Source organism: Sarcophilus harrisii, chromosome 1, assembly GCF_902635505.1.
Source record: "Sarcophilus harrisii chromosome 1, mSarHar1.11, whole genome shotgun sequence".
NCBI lineage: Eukaryota > Metazoa > Chordata > Mammalia > Dasyuromorphia > Dasyuridae > Sarcophilus > Sarcophilus harrisii.
In genome coordinates this window covers 4,063,896-4,080,470 of record NC_045426.1, presented here as the reverse complement: position 1 = coordinate 4,080,470, position 16,575 = coordinate 4,063,896, and the positions used below count along the sequence as shown (strand labels likewise).

Sequence of the window (16,575 nt, the reverse complement as noted above, 5' to 3'; positions counted from 1 at the left end):
GCTGGTGAGACTGCAAGTTCTGTTTCTCTGTGCTTGCTTTTGGCAGACACTGGCGGTGATCTTCTGGGGCGTTCTAGCTGTTTACCTATTAGCCGGCACGTGTCCTTCTCCCGGTGTGAGTAGCAAGAGAGGGAACGTGTTTTTTCCCAGGGAAAGTAACAGAATCAATAGAGAGCCTCGGAGCCGTGTATTGTTTTATCTGTGCTTGATTAAGGGACAGAACAAACTGCAGGCTCCGTTTTCTCACAGAAGCTGCAACAATCAGTGGGTCCTGGCTCTGTGGGGCAGCCATGAGGACTTCATCTTGAATCACCATCATCGGTCCCTTTATAATCAGATTTCCTCGGCTCTTCATTGATACATCGAGGGTTGTGTCCGGGGGGCCCCGAAGGCTCCTGGGTCTGTCCTGGGGTCTTAGCCCTCTCAGAAGCTCCCCCAGAGTCCGAGCCGCCTGAGTGATGTTTTCTAAGCTCAGTGACGTGGAGCGTCACCAGCCATTGCTGTGGCTTAATGACAAGGCCTTTGTTTGTCCTGGGAGTACTGCATGAGGGGGTCGGAGAGTAGCCATCAATCCTCCTTTCTCCTTTCCAGTAATGATGGTTATTAGTGCGATGACTGTGGCCAAGCCGGGGGCACATCTGTAAGTCTTCTGCAAGAAGCAAAAGGAAGAAGGGGGTAAATCTCTTGAGCCCACGAGTTCTGAACCGCAGTAGGACCAAAGCCCCATGGGTGTCCATGCTGGGGCAGGCGCTGCCATCGTGGGAGGATGCACACTTCTGAGAGTGACTTCTGCTCTCCCGGGCTGGCTCTCAAACGGCGGCATTATTTTTATACTAATATAATATATAATAACTTATATGTATTATATTCATCATAATGTATTTACATTTATAATAACATAAAAGTATTATATTTTATATAATATATTATTTATAATTTTATATATAATTATATATTGTGTTATATAATTATTATAATTCTATATTATATAAAATTATCATCAAATAATTTGATCATTATTGTTAACATTGTTTAGAGAGATGGGGACTCCTTCACTTCATGGGAAGGAGGAAAGTATCCTGATGGTGACTCGAAGAACACTTCCAAATGGGATCCGTCTGGGAGATCCCTGTTCACGCTGTGTGTGTGTGTGTGTGTGTGTGTGTGTGTGTGTGTGGTGCTGACCTGATGGAGGACAGGGTGGTCTGGGACCTGACCTCAGTGGGTTCAAAGACCTCTTCAGGCTCCTGTTTCCTTCCTGAAGGTGATTCGGGGTCATGGAGGTTGTTCCTCTAGGCGACCCATTTTCCTTCCCAAGGAGCCGGTGCTTCCTGTAGCTGTCCATGGTCTCTACAGGAGGGAGGCTGATTTGGCCAGTTCCGTTTTCCAGACATCGCTTTTAGCTGTCTGACATTTTGCAGAAAGGGTGGGGGTTGAGAGGAGACAGGAAACAATTGGCCCATTATTAATCCACAGACTAATTATTTTGTTTCATCTCCTAATCATTTGAAACACATTTTTCATTTCCATTTCTTTCATTTAAATGACTTGAGTCCAGGGCAGTCAGAATCCCCCAAGTTATTAGCATTTCATTTGAAATGCTCTAAAATAAACATTTGGGAGCATTCCCGCAGCGTGACAGCACGACTCTTAGTTCCAGTTTTGTTCCTAAGTGGTTTTCCTCAGCTTTGGTTCCAGGAACCGGAGTTGGGACCAGTAGCGATCTGGAGACACGGAAGCCACAAAACTGGGGCCCTCTTCTAGACAGATAACGTGTCTCAAGTCATGCCAGTGTTTTGCTTTCTGGTTTCTAAATGTTGTTTTTATGAAACTGTTTAACAAAAATAAATTTCACGGGTCATTTCTCTCCTAGGAGTTTAAGGGAGCTATAGATAGCTATAGAGCTATAGAGAGGACACAGTTCTCAGCCAGATTGTTAGTTGGAGTTTAGAGCTGGAGTGTGGGGAGTGTCACTTTCTGAAGGACAGTGATAATAGTCATCCAGCCACTTAATCATTTTTCCAGGGCTCAGTAAGTGCTAAATTCCCAATCCGTGATTATAGGTTCTGCGGCTTCTGCAAATCTTCATTGATTAGCAATCCCTTGACCTTTCCTTAAGTTAAGTGATCCAGTCATCCCGTTTCTAGCAGCCAGGACCAGCTGGACAGGTGTCCCATGAAACCTTCTCAGAAGGCTCTGTTCCTGAAGCAGGAGACAAACTATGAAGTGCTAGGAGTTGTTTTGTGAATGACTATATTTAAAGCAAATAGCTCGCTACAACTTGGAGCTTAGCAGTTCCTTTTCTGGATCTGGGAACACGGAGGGAGAAAAGAATTCTAAATTTACAGAGCTGAAAGGGATCCCAGAAAGCACGATTTAGAGCTGGAAGGAGGCCATCCAAGCCACCCCCTTCGTTTTACAAGTAAGGAAACTGAGCCACAGAAAGGATGAAGTATTTACCCGGGTCTGACAGCCAGGAAGCATTTGAGGCAGGATTTGGAGTCGGGTCTTCGTCAGCTCTGCCTCCCGTCCAACTTGGGAGGCTCCTGAACCTCCACTTAGTCTAAACACGTGCTTCCAAAGGCTCCCACTTCTAACACCAAACAAGAGCTGGGGAGAGAGAGCCCCCACGTCCTTGGCAGCCCAAGGGCTTGTCTCATTTGGATTTCAAGCCTGAATTGGCCCCTTTCCGACTTCCTACTCTCTGTATCTGCCATGAACTCAAAGGACAAACAGACAAGGTCCAACCTTCTGCCTCTTGATGTCCCTTCAGATACTCGAATGGCTGTGACATCCCCCAGAGCCTTCTCTTCTCCCAGATGGACATCTCCACTTCCTTTGACCAGTTTCCCAATGCTGTTGACTCCAGGCCAACTGCCCCCCGAACATCAGGATCCTGCTGAAATTGCAGGGCCATTTTCTTGCCCTCGAAGTTCTTGGCTTGAGTGGTCTCCCGCTCATCTCTGCCTCTAGAATCCTTGTTTTGCTGCAAAGCTCAGCACAAGGAGCCCTTCCTATAGGACAGAGGCCCTTCCTGATCCCTCCAGGCTGCCTTGAACAAGTCGATTTTCTGCTTATCAAATATTCCTCCTAAAATCCCATTCTAGGAACTGAGCAGAGGAAATTAAACCCATGACCTGCCTGTCCTGGGAAGCTGGACCTCCCAATGCAACCCAAGCTTTTTGTTTTATTTTTTTATGCTTCAGTCAGTTCCTTCTCTGGGTGTGGATGGGATTTTCATAAGTCCTTCAGAGTAGTCATGGATCACTGTACTGCTGAGAATAGCAAAGTCATGTGCAGCTGGTCGTCCCAAAACATGGCTTTTACTTTGTATAAGTCCATTTCACTTTGCTTGGATTCGTGGAGGACTTGCCAGGTTTTTCTGGGAGCATCCTGCTCATCGTTTCCCATAGAACAATAATATTCCATCATCATCACATACCACGATATATTCCCCATTTATTCTCCAACTGATGGGCCTCCCCTCAGTTTCCAATGCTTTTGCCCTGAGAAGGGAGCTGATATTTTTGTACATGTAGGTCCTTTTCCTTTTGTATTCTCTTTGGGATTCTTGCCTTGTAGTGGTATTGTCGGGTCAAAGGATATGCATGAGTTTTAGCCCTTTGCAACCGAAGCTCATTGCTGACATACTGAGCGCGTGGACCACCAAAATCCTCCGACCGCTTGCAGATGAGCCCCTTTCTAGCCAAATCTCTCCCAAATTGTTCCTGTAAAACTCATTTTTTAACTCAATAGTCTGTTCACTTATGCTCATTAAATGTAACTTGCTTTGACTTTTCCCGGTACTCCAGCCTGTCAAGACAGACCTTTGTGGATGCTGGCCCTGACTCATGACGATAGCTCCCCCTCCCCACTTTGTTGTCTACACCCGTGATGAGCGGGCCGCCCACGCTGCCCCATCAGTCCAGGTTCTAGAAGGAAGGGCATCCATGGGCAGGGAAGCTCCCGGCAGGAGGGTTTTCAGGAGTGCTCTGGCCCTGCTGACAGGCTGTCAGTGGCTAACATTTGTACTGAATGCACCTTGACCCACATCGGGGTCTCCCAGCAGTCCTTTGGCCAGTGCCCTGGAAATCAAGGAATCTGCGGCTTCTCTGCCCAGCTCTGTCCCTGTCAGTGACCTGGGATAAGCAGCTTCTCCCCCCACCGAACCTCCATCCATATGGAAAGCAGGGTCTGTGAGAACAATAGAAGGATGAGTGAGGGATTATGGGAAGGCCCCAGAGCATTCTGGAGACCCGGGGAAAGCAGAATTGGACTTTTCAGGACAGAGCCTTCCAGGCACAAGTTCTGTCATCTCCCGGGCTTTTTGCGCACCACATTGTCTCAGCCCCTCCCGCAGCTGTACAGGGGTGATCCCGGCCACGGGGACAGAGAGCGTCAGTGTCCACGATGTGTTTGTGATGGAGGAAGCGTTTAATGCCCGAACGCACTGTGGTGGTCCTAGGAGACCCCCTGACCTGGCTGGGTCTCGGCTCTGACACTTCCCTGTGGGACCGGGACCGGGGACCATGACCTGTCTGGGACACTTCTCTGTGGGACTGGATCCCGCGCTTCTGCAGTGACTTAGCACAAACATGAAGCTCCCTTTTCCGCTCTGATTCTGGGCTCCAGCCTGGCCTTGAGCTGGGCCTCTTCTCTCTAGAGCCTCTTCTTAGGGCTCCCAGGGGCCATTCCCGCCGGCCAGTCCCAGGTCCCAGGGATCCCTTTTGGAGCCCTTGGCCGGTAATCCCCTAGATCCCCATGTGGACTCTCACTGTTGCACCAACACAGGAGCCTCCGTCACCACCCTGGTCTCTCCCTCTTTGTGCACTGGACCCTCCCTCTGTCCTGGGGAGCCCTCTGGGGGTCTCAGGAGGCAGTTGCCTGCAGGGAGTGTTGGGAAGGGAGGGATGAGGGGCTTCCCGACCTTTAAGTCAGGGACGTTTAAAGTCGGGCCCGACCTCCCCACGGGCGTCCCCCCTCCCGCCCAGAGAACTGCTGAGGAGCATGCCCCCTCCCCCAGTGCTCCCCATTGCTGCCCCCGGTCGGGTCCCCGCCAACCCTGGGGGCCTCCCCGCCCGCCTCTGAAATGCTGAGCCGGGGCCCAAAAGCCACCTGTTTGTTCCCTTGGTCAAAAGGGTTCATTTTTGAGCCGCTTTAGCATCACTGGAAGGGGCTTCCTGGGGCTTGGGGGCGGGATGGCAAGGGGGGGCCTCTGAACACCAGGAACCCCGACTCCCCCTCAGAGGGGCTGGGGCGCCGCCCAGGCCCGGACCCACCTCCCCCCCGGCCCCTGGCACTCCCTATGAAAGGCCCTTGGCTTTCCCCCCATGTGATCCCCCCCCCCCCCATTAGGTCCGTTGGGGCCACCCCCCCACGTGACCCCCCCCCTCCCCCACTTAGCCGGGGGGGAACTCCCCCTCCAGAGCCCTTCGTTGGGACCCGCCCCTCTTACTCCCAGGAGATGGAGGAGGCCCTGGAGGGCGCCGAGCCCCCCTCCCAGAGAGGGGAGCGGAGGCCAGAAGGCGCCCGGGCCGGCGAACCCTGAAGGAAGGAACAGGGAGCCCCCAGGTTCCTGCGGCGTGGGCGCCCGGCCTCCCCCAGTTGCGGCAAAGATCCCAGCAAAGTGGCCGCTCCAGGTTACTTTGTGCTCGACCAGAAAGCATTTATTGAGCACTTGCTGTGTGCGAGCGCCCTGGCACCGGCCGAGGAGGCAGAGAAAGGGAGAGACTAAGGACCCCTGTGCCTTGGTTTCCCTCAAGAGGGAGGGATTTCCCAACCCCTGGGGGAAGGTAAATGAAGACCAGGAGAAGGAGGAGGGGAGGGAAGGCCCCGGCAATGTCCCAGGAGGAGCAGCTCGGATCAGCCCAGCCTCTCCCCCACATGGTACCGTGAGTGCCCGGGCAGAGCCTTAGATCAGCCCCCCCCCCATGGCACTGGGAGCATCCACGAGGGGGCCTCCCCCCAGCCAGGGCGCCCCCCCCCTGGGCACCGTGAGTGCCCGGCAGACCGATCAGCCCCCATGGGCTGGGGCATCCCGGGGGGCCGCCCCCACACCGGGCCCACTTCCCCCCCTGGGGACCGGGAGTCCCGGCAGAGAGATCAGCCCCCCGACATGGCGCTGGGGCATCCCCCTCTGGGCCGGGCCCCCTTCCTGCTTTGGGGGACCCCGCTTGGAGGGTGTCTTTTTGGCCTCCCGCAGTCGGGGGCCAGGGTGGCCCCTATTTGAGAAGGAAACCAATCCCGGAGCTGGGAATAAAAGGAATTAAAATGACAAATTGACTGGAATGAGGAAAGTGACAAATATTCTGGGGGCTGAAATCTTTCCCAAAGCCAGGAATAAATAAGGCTTCTGCTTGGGGCCGGGGGAGGAGGAGGAGGCTGGGGGAGGAGCTGGATCCGGGGCTTCTAATGTCTGAGATTCAGCTCCGGGGTGTGGGGGGCGCCAGAGTCTTTAAGGAGGAAGGGTCAGGGCAAAATGGAAGCTTTGCCAGTTTTCCCTCCGTGATTTGGGCAGGGAAGCCCCTAGCCAGGGCCCAGCTGCTTGGGGGGGCGGAGGTGCCCGCTGCCTGGAGGTGCCCTCTGCTTGGGGGGGGGCGGAGGTGCCAGCTGTTTGGGGGGCAGAGGCACCCGGGGGCTGTTTCTGGACTCTGCAGCCCAGGGCTTGCAGGCTGCCCCCATGTCTGAGCCCAGCAGAGTTGCCTGGCCGGGTTTCAGTGGCAGCCGCTGCCCCCGAGGTCAGCTGGGCCCAGGGAGACCACGCAAGGGCCAGGCAGGAGATGCTGCAGCTTGGGAAGGGGACAGAAGGCCGGGTCGGAGCCCAAGGTCGGAGGCTCGCCTTCGCCGGGTGACCCTGGCTTCCTCATCTGGAAGAAGGGGTGACCTCTGAGGTCCTGCCGGCTCTGGAGCCGCTCCCACAGACCTGGGGGGAGGAGAAAGTCCCAGAGAAGGCACGAGCCTGGGAGCTGGGGACGCCCCTGGGCGTCTGTGGGGCCCCGGAGCCCTTATGGAGGCCAGAGACACTCGGAGGGTCGGGCCCGGCTTGGGCATCCACGGCCCTCAGAGGGACGGCTCCGACCAAGCCGCCCCGGGAGAGAAGTCCCGGCTGCAGGAAGGCGGACGGCTGCTGCCGGAGGAGGGGACGGCCCAGAGGGAGGCCCAGCCAGGGAGGCCCAGCTGGTGACATTTATTCCGAGCCATTAAATGAAACGTGTGCAGCTTTTAGGGAAGGAACCTAAGACGCAGGGGAGCAGAGGTCACTGTAAAGGCAGGAAATTAGTCTTGTCATTGAGGGCGGCCGGGGAAACGTCCAACGGAAAGCCAGCGCGAGTTGGGACAGCGGCCTAACGGGATGGAAGTCTCTGCCCTGGAAGGAACCTCCCCCCGTTTTAGAGGGAGAAATGACCCAGAGGGGGCGGGCACTTGGGACGCCGTTGGAGGCACCATTGGGGACGCCATTGGGGACGCCGTTGGGGACGCTGTTGGAGCCGCCGTTGGACCCCCGAGCCTCCAAGCACAGACTCGGCCTGAAGGAGGCCCTGAGTCGCTGCCCCTTTTCTGCTGAGGAGGCAACGGTGGGGAGCCTCCCTAGGAGCGCCCGCATCCAAGATAGTCCAGCGTGTGGGAGCGGGTTATTTTTGGAGGATTTGGAGGAATGAGGGAAGAGAGAAGCGCGGAGCCTCCGAGGCGGGAGGGAACTCGGGCACCATCTGGTCCAGTCCGGGAGGCAGGAGGATCCCCTATGGCAGCAGCAGCGCCTCTGGGCACGGGGAGCTCCTTACCTTACCTGAGAGGGGCGGCCCATCTCACCTCGGGGGGAGCCCAGAGCCTTAGAATAGGGAAACACTACGGACACGGAGGAGAACCAGCCAAACAGACAAGGCCACGGGGGGCATTGATGGTCAGGTGGGGTCATGGGTCATAGATCAAAAGCTGGAGGAGACTTGCGAGACCATCAGGTCAGATCTCCCTTTTACAGATGAGGAAACTGAGGAACCAGCAGCGGACTCTTCCAGGGCTGCCTTTCCCCCTCCCCCAAAAGCCCTTTAGGAGTTCACCTTTCTGGGTGTTGGGAAGCTTTCCCCAGCACTTCTCCATTACTGACCGCTTTGGGACCTCCTTACCCCTGACCTTCCCCCAAGAGCTTTTCAGTGGAGCCCCTCATCTTTAACCCCCCCAGCCTTTTCCTACCCGAAGCTTTCCCCTATCCTGGGCCTCAGGCATCTGGGCAAACCTGAATGCTTGTAAATGCCCAAAATGACCCCTTCCCTCCAGTGGCCCGGGGCCCTTGACCTCCCACCACGCTGTTTCTGGCTGACCCCAGGCCTGGGAGGCTTTTTCTCTCTGACTTCCTGGCTCTCTTTGAGGCTCAACGCAGCGTCTCTTCTTTACTAGAAGCTCCCTCAACCCCTCCCAATTCTGGGTCTCCCTCTTTTAATTATTTCCTGCCTTTCACCTTTTTGTGTGGCCAGTAGTTAGCCTGGAACACAGTAGGTGCTTAATAAATGTTTGCTGACTGATAAAGAAAACCAATCATACTGAAATATAGCTGTCAAAATAGGGGGCCTTCTCCTGGACGTCACAGGACCCAAAAGTTCAGTGGGAGGACGGCCCCCAGAAGTACCTTTTCCCCTTTTGTCTACCCGATGAGCCCTTGCCTGGGTAAGGCAGAAGGACATTTCCAGAACACACAATAAGACCCACTGCAGGCCAGTGAACCGCTGTGCTCGGCGCTCTGGGACCCAGGAAGGCTGCGGGGAGATTCCTCAGTCACCAAGGGCAAGTCCCATCCGCCGGTGGCCCCTCCCTGCCCCACGGACGCCGCTGCTGGCCAATGTCACTCTCCAGTCCTTCTCAAACCCAAGTGCGGCCGGAGAACCTGAGCGGCCGTGGGTCCCATGGGGGCCAAGTCTTAAAAGACTCAGGAAGCCTTCCCCGGGCGACGTCTGCATCGCTCTCCAAGGCGGGAGAGCAAGCGGGCTGCCCACCCTGACGGCGCGGCGCGAGACCTGGTGCGCCCTGGGAGACACGGACAAGGGCGGCTGCCCGCGGCTGTCACATGGGTTTAAGGTGTTTGTTTCTCTTTTTGAAAGGGGGCACGGAAGGGCCGGCGGCAGGGAGGAAAAAATCTTGTTAAGAGAAAGAAAAACGTAATTTGAAACATTTGATGGATGGCGAGAATGAGACCCAGAGAGATAATGTTGTTTGCTGAAGGTCACACAGCTAGTGAAGAAAAGAGCTAAGATTCAAGGACAAAAAGGGGAGGAAATTCTGAGTGTTGGAGTCACGGTCCTAACACTGGAAAGGCCTCCCGGGCCACTGGGAACAGCTGGACCAGGGTAACAGTTCCTGAGAGCCCACCCAGGACGGGAATCCATGCCTCCTAAAGAAAACTTTCCCCCCTCAGAAAGCCTTAGTCCGAGGAGGCTGACCTTGGTCTGAAACTGCGCAGGCCGCGGCTGCTCCCGGCTGTGCCCTCAGGAGTCGGGTCACGAGTCCCCCAGAACCATTTCCTTCCACTGCTCCTCATGTGCCATGGACTCCGGCCACGCTGGGGGTCCCCTCCGTATCCTTCCCCTGGAACGTGGCCCCCAGAGCCGGCCAGGGCTCTCTGGTGAGGGCTGGAAAGAGTGGGGACCATCGGCCTGTCCCTGCCCGGGCCCCGGGCCTCTGAGCTTCTCCTGGGTCTGTGGGTTTCTTCTGGGAAGCCCTGGGACCATGGACAGAGCCCCGGGCCAACTCCCTGGGAGCTTTCCCGCGGCAGCCCGGCTTTCCGCGTGAACAGAGGGTCCCAGATGCCCCCCACCATGGACAACGCGTGCTTCAGGGAAATGGCGGCGGGTCAGGACTGCCCTGGTGGCTCCCGGGGCCCTGCTGGCTTGGGGCCTTCAGGGTCTCCCCTTTTCCAGCAGAGCTTCTCGAGAGGCCCATTTTCTGAGCCTCTTCTCTGACACGTGGCGTCTCTCGCTCGGGTCTGTCTCCCGGATGGGGGAGGGAGGCTGAGGTCGCCACCCCTCCCCACTGAGGCTGTTTTTCCTTTGATTCTGATGAACAAACAGTGAGAAAGAAGAGGATCTGCAGGGCCACAAGTCAGGCCCCCGAGCCAGAAGGGGAAGCTCCGAGCCCCATCTTGGAGAAGGTCTAGCAGGGCCAGGGAGCGTCCGTTTTTGCCGCCGGGTCCATTTTTCACGGCCCCATGGGGGCTTTTTGGCAAGGCGGTTTTCCAGCTCAGTGCAGAGGGAGGGAACCACCAGGCCTGGTCAGGGGACCTAGTCGCCCGAGGCCGGATTCGAACTCGGGAAGTCGCCAAGATGAGTGGTGACCATCACGGTCACAGGGTAGTGAGCAAAACAACCCACAGAGAACGGGATTATTTCTTAATATTAACGGCCCTTGTCGTGAAATATGCTTTTTTTCCAGAAGGTAGCTTCATCTAGGGCTTTCCCTAAATCAGCCACATCTGAACATCAATGGAGAGAAAGGGATTTTCTTTTCTTTGGGACCCATTTTGTCCTTGTTATAATTATCCGATGTTTGTTTCCTTATTTCCCCTTTCCATTTACATTGTTAATGCACACACACGTATATGGGAAAAAAGAAAATGAAAAAAAAGGAACAAAAGAAAGCAAAAAATAAAAAAAGGAAAAAAAAAAACAAAAAAAAAAAAAAAAAAAAAAAAAAAAAAGGAAAAGCAAAAAAAAAAAAAAAAAAAAAAAGGAAAACGAAAATAAAAAAAAAAAAAAAAAAAAAAAAAAAAAAAAAAAAAAAAAAAAAAAAGGCAGGCAGAAACGACGGAAAATGGAAAAGGGGAAAAAAAATAGAAAAGGGAGAAAAAAAAAAAAAAAAAAGAAAAAAGAAAAAATAAGAAAAGCAACAGAGGGAGGAAAAGAGAATGAGAGAGAGGAATGAGAGAGAGTGATAATAGAGAGAGAAAAGGATAGAGAGGAGAGAAAAAATGAGGAGAGAGACAGAGACAGAGAAGGAAAAGTTTGGGAGAAGAGGGAAGAATTATCTGTTCTCAGGAACCACTCTTGGCAATGGATTGTGAGGGCCTGGGGGGAGTCCCGCCACGGGGCTGGCGGGTGCCTGCTGACGCCTCCCTGTTCTCCCCAGGAATTTGCTCCCTTAGTATTTCAGATTTAGGGTGAGTCCCGACCTCTCCTGACAGCCCAGCAGCCCTAGGACCACCAAGCTCCGAGCTCCCCACCAGTTCCCTCGGTCTTGCCTGAGCTGTCTGCTTAAGGGAGGTTTATTGGGCTCCTGGCCACAGGTTTGGCTCCATCCTGCTCCATTAGTCAGTGCTGAACTCTCCCCAGATGTGCTGGGGGAGAAGAGCTTCCCTACGGTGCTCCCAGCTTCCTTGCTACGCCCAGCTTTCCCATGGTGCTCCCAGCTTCCCCCAGTGCTCCCAGCTTCTTTGGTGCTCCTAGCTTCCCGTTTCATCTTTCATCCCAGAATCCCCAGAAGGCCTTGGGAGTTCTTCCTTTAAGAGGCAGTTCAGAAGTTGCCCGGCCCGTTACTTGAGATCTTTGGTTCCTCTTGCCCCCAGACTTGGGCCATTGATGCGCCTTTTTAAGCCTGACACCGCGAACGGACGGCAGGGAGAGCAGGGATCCCCAAACGGTCACTGATCTCGGACATCCCACGTCACCATATGTGGGGATGGTTTGACCCCCACTCCCCCCTTAGGAGCCCCTGCCTTGGAGCATGTTTTGGTCGTTGTTGCTTTGCTAACGTGGGAAGAGGAAAGGAGATGGATCTCTGACTTCTTGGTTCAGAGAACTCCCGGTTTGGGAAACCTCTCTCCCACTGCAGGCCAGCCCCTCCTCTGTGGCTTCTCCTCATCCTAGCGGCCACAGCCTCCGGGTTGGGCACCAGGACCCTACTCGACCCTTGCCACGGCCCGTGCGGCCGGTGCACTTGAGCTGGGGCTGTTGGCCCGGGGGCTTTCCTGGGGAAAGTGCAGGCTGTGGAGTTGGGGGCCCAGGGAGAGCCCTGCTCCCTCCTGCGCTGCTTCCACCGGGCAATGCCCTTCATGGCCACCTCAGTCTCCCTCGCCTCAGAACTTCGTCTCATGACCCTTTATTAAGCAGCTTCATCATCAAAGCAAAGTCCCAGGGGGCTTTGGGGCACATGTGGAGCACGTCAGTGAGAAGAGTGGGGGCGTTCTACAGGCGGGGAAACTGAGGGCCAAGAGTCTGGACTGGGCGGGAGCCGCTTGGGGGAGGGATTGTTTCCTTCTTTGCAGCCTCAATGCCTGGTACGTAGCAGGGCATAGGACTCTTAGCACAGTGCTGGCACGTAGTAGGTGCATGGTACTCAGCACAGTGCTGGCACGTAGTAGGTGCATGGTACTCTTAGCACAGTGCTGGCACGTAGTAGGTGCATGGTACTCTTAGCACAGTGCTGGCAGGTAGTAGGTGCATGGTACTCTTAGCACAGTGCTGGCACGTAGTAGGTGCATGGTACTCTTAGCACAGTGCTGGCACGTAGTAGGTGCATGGTACTCTTAGCACAGTGCTGGCACGTAGTAGGTACATGGTACTCTTAGCACAGTGCTGGCACATAGTAGGTGCTTAATAAGTGCTCTCTGATTGGGTGATGGCCTTCAAGGTTGGACCTCTTTCCAAAGGTGCTCTGAGCCTTCACCGGGACAAGCAGCAATGCCGGTAAATGCGCCGATGCTGAGGGCCCCTCACCATGGGGCTGCAGAGGAATTATGTCACTGGAAAGTGAAGGCGGCCCCTTTTCTCCCAGGCAGCCCCGGCCTAACCGCCACGGCTGCGGCCCAGCAGTGGGTTCGGTCTCTGCCCTTTCCCCAGTTTAACCCCAGCTCAGAATGTGCCCCGAGGCTCGGGGGCGCCACGAGAGGTGGAAGGTGAAGGGCCTGCGGGGCCGTCCTCAGTCTGAGGGCCCGTCCTGGCCGTGGCCTCCGAGCCGGACTAGAATGAGAACTTCTCCGGGATGTGTTAGGCAAGGGCTGGATTGGGGAGCGGAGACCCGAGTTCGAATCTCGATTCTGCAGCTTCTCCAACTGTTCAAGGAGGAAACGGCAGCCCTTTCTTCCCTTGGGGAAATCACCTAATCCAACCCTCCCCATTCCCATGCTTGCAAACTGAGGCCTGGCAAAGTGAAAGGAGCCACTGTGTGCATGTGTGTGAGTGTGTGTGTGTGTGGGGGGGGAGGCCCTCCATGGACTCAGCCCGAAGCTCGTGGGGGGGGAGGATGCCGGGCCCTTGCCGACCCCCCCACCCCCACCCCCGTCAGTAATGGCTCTCCTCTGGCCCCCAGGTAATGCAAGTGGTGAAGGAGCAGATCATGAGGGCGCTGACCACCAAGCCTAGCTCCCTGGACCAGTTCAAGAGCAAACTGCAGAACCTGAGCTACGCGGAAATCCTGAAGATCCGCCAATCGGAGAGGATGAACCAGGAGGATTTCCAGTCTCGGCCCATCTTGTAAGTTGGTCCCCTCGGGCGGGCTGGATGCCAGGACAGCTCGCGCTCGCCCCCGTGGGGGCTCTAGTCCTGTGGGCACTGGGGGGGCCCGGGAGTGTTAGAGGCTGAAGGGCCCTCCGACCGCAAGCCCAGCCCTCTCTCCTCGAGCCCAGGCTATCTCTGTGACACATGAAAACATGGGCAGATGTGGCTGAGTCTTAGAACACGGGGGACGAAATTCCCTCGTCAACAGAGGGACGAGGCCCACCCTGGGGCTGCCCAGGCCCGTCCTGTACAACCTCAACCTCTGACCAGCCGCTCCCTAAATTCCCAAGCGCCTACTGTGTGCTCGGCACTGTGCCAGGGAGCTGTCCATGGTGGGGGAATGACCTTCCTGGCTGACTCACCACAAGTCAGCGGATACTGCTTGGGAGGAAGTTTCCAGGTCCGGGGGGGAGGGGGAGGTTTTTTGGCTCTACTTCTCTACCTTTGATTATTCTTCTGAGAACAGCGCCATTAATTACTCTCCACTTTGGGAGCTTTAATGAGTGAGGGAAGGGCATCCAGCCCTGGAGATGCTAATGGGCAGAGAAGCAGGGCTTTTGGAAGTCGTTCTGCCGGGTGGAGCGGCCAAGTGGGCGGTGCTGCTGATGGGCAGCACCAGGCCCGGTGATGAGTCCCCCGTACCCAGGGATGAGCAGACCTCGCCAGGCTGCGCTCTCCGCAGGGGAGGCCGGCCTTTCTCCCTGTAGCCCCCTGGCCCCGGCCTCCACGCAGCAGCCGCCGGCCCCGCTGTCACCCATGTGGCCGTCCCAAACCCGCGACCTCGGGCTTGTCTTGGAACGCGCCCTTTCGTACAGCCCTAGGTGCAGCCCGGCCCAAAGCGCGCGCCCGGCCTGGTCCTGCCCCTCGAGGCTGGTCCCTCTTATTTTGGAGAGGACGTTCTCCTCCGTGTCCTTTGGGGCCAGGCTGCTCCTAGAGTCCTTCTGAGTCCCTTTGCTATGAGTCCTGCCCGGGGAGTCCTACAACGACTGATCTGAGGAGGGAACAGGAGCTTCTATTTTTTTTATTTTTCAAAGAAACTTGCCTCAAATCTGAATTTAAATCAATCGATAAGCATCCATTAAGCACCTACTATGTGCCAGGCAAAGACGGGAGTAATTCCCACTCCCCAGGGGCTAAAGGCTGCCTCCACTCAATTTTAGCCTCGGCGAATGGCCTTGGAGGAGCTGCTGAGTATTCCTAGGGGCTGATTCAGGTGCCTCTGCTGAGAAGCGCTGCTGTCCCTGGCAGCAGCCTGCGGCACAGTCACGTGGGAAAACGAAATTGCTTTGTGTTGGGGAATGGGTTGCCCTGGACGTTCTAGGGTTTTTTATAAAATAAGACAGGCCCTTCCTGAGCAGAGTTAGGGGCCAGCAGTGGACAGCCTGAGCGTGGGACTGGGAGCCGTGGGCTGTCGAAAGGCCTGGGCCGAGCGGGTTTAGGAGAACACAGACGGGCTGCTATCTGCACTGGTGGAGGGGAGACCCACACTGGCGAGCGCCCCATCACTGAAGTGCTAAGACGGGACACCGTATTGATGCATTAGTGACCTGACTTCACTTCTTCATTCCCTCAGTTCCTAGAGTCCGGGCCCCTGGAGGTTCTGGGATTCCCATCTTAAAGGGGGGCAAACCGGGGCATAGAACAGTCTCATTACTAATGACCAGGGCTCTCACTTGCACACCCGGGGGGTTCGCTGGCAGTGGAGGGAGGGGGAAGGATACAAGCGCTGACCTTAGCGCCCCTCACCCCCCACATCCGTTTTGTGTCGGCTTCTTACAGGGAACTGAAGGAGAAGATCCAGCCTGAGATCTTGGAGCTGATCAAACAACAGCGCCTGAATCGCCTTGTCGAGGGCACCTGCTTCAGGAAGCTCAACTCCAGGAGGAGACAAGGTATGGGGCCGGCTCCCCGGGAGACGCGCTCGCAGCAGGGAATGGGGGCGGCTCCTGTGCCGGACCATTCAGAACGGGGGCGGATGCTCCGTGAGTGGGGGTCTGGGCTTCCCCGAGCATCTGATAGAGCTCTCACAGCCTGGGGCACCAGAGGGAGATCCGGTGTGACCGAGGGCTGAGCCTAAGGATTAAGGGAAGGACGCGAGGGAGGAGGAGGAGGGCAGTCCCTGGCGGAGGGACCGGAGGAGCTGGGCCAGCTTCTGCTGAATGTGGGAGAGGATGAAAGCACAGACTGAGGCCTCTGGAATTAACAGAAGGCAGAGGCTGGGGAGGAGCCTTGGAAGGGAGAACCGGGACCCCTGCGGGCTCAGCGAGCAGAACCTCAGGCCAGGTCTTAATAGGGTGAAACATCAGGGTGATATCAGTGCATTTAGCAAAACCTTGGATACGGGCCCAAGAAATCAATCAGATAATTACAAAATGGATAAGACCTGGCCAGAAAACAGTTCATGTGAAAAAGATCTCAGGAGACCGGGACATTTCAGTTATCAGTTGCACGATAAACATCAAAATGTGTGAAACTTTAAACTTTACTGCTGGAAAAGTAGGACGATCAGTGTGGAGGAGGCGCGGGAGAAGGTGGGGGCCCGGCTGTCCTCCGCCCTGCTCAGGTCCCCTCTGGAGCCCGCGACGTCGCCAACCCTAAGGACCTGCTTGAGGAAGGGCGCTGACCAGCTGCCCTGGGTCCCAGTGAGGGGGACCAGAGGGACTAGGGGAGGCAAGGGCAGACTGGGAGATGATCCGGCATGGGAATGGGGCCCATCAGCCTAGAAAGGAGCCGCCTTGGAGGGTAGGTCCTAGAGCTGGGGTCATGGGGGAGCTGCATGGACGGGGGCTCTGCCCTCCCAAGGCCAACCGGGGGGAAACAGCGTGCAGAGAGCCCCAGCTCAGCAGGCGAGGGGCCTGGGGTCGCATGCAGCCTTCGGCAGGTCCTAGGCGCCGGGCCACACTGGCTCACTCCCCAAAGCCCAGGGGCCAGGAGGCTCGGGGTCCTGCCTGCCCCTCTAGAAGTGAGGGCTGCTGGGCATGTTCCCCTCAGTGTGAGAGAAAACCTGGACAAATGTGACTGGAGTTCCGTGGGCGCTGGGGGGGACCAGGATTCTGGAGGAGTCCAAACCCTTTCTGCCTTCCACACCATCATCGCT

The 16,575-nt window shown here is 56.0% G+C and overlaps 1 protein-coding gene across 1 annotated transcript in view; it reads left to right on the top strand.

Annotated features, from left to right (window-relative positions):
• The window catches only part of ELMO1 (engulfment and cell motility 1), a gene marked incomplete in the record, with an annotated part of 179,157 nt that overhangs the window by 143,062 nt on the left and 19,520 nt on the right, over window positions 1-16,575 (top strand). Inside the window, 2 exon segments of the mRNA XM_031951720.1 lie at window positions 13,291-13,454; window positions 15,258-15,370. Coding sequence (XP_031807580.1) covers window positions 13,291-13,454; window positions 15,258-15,370 — 277 coding nt within the window.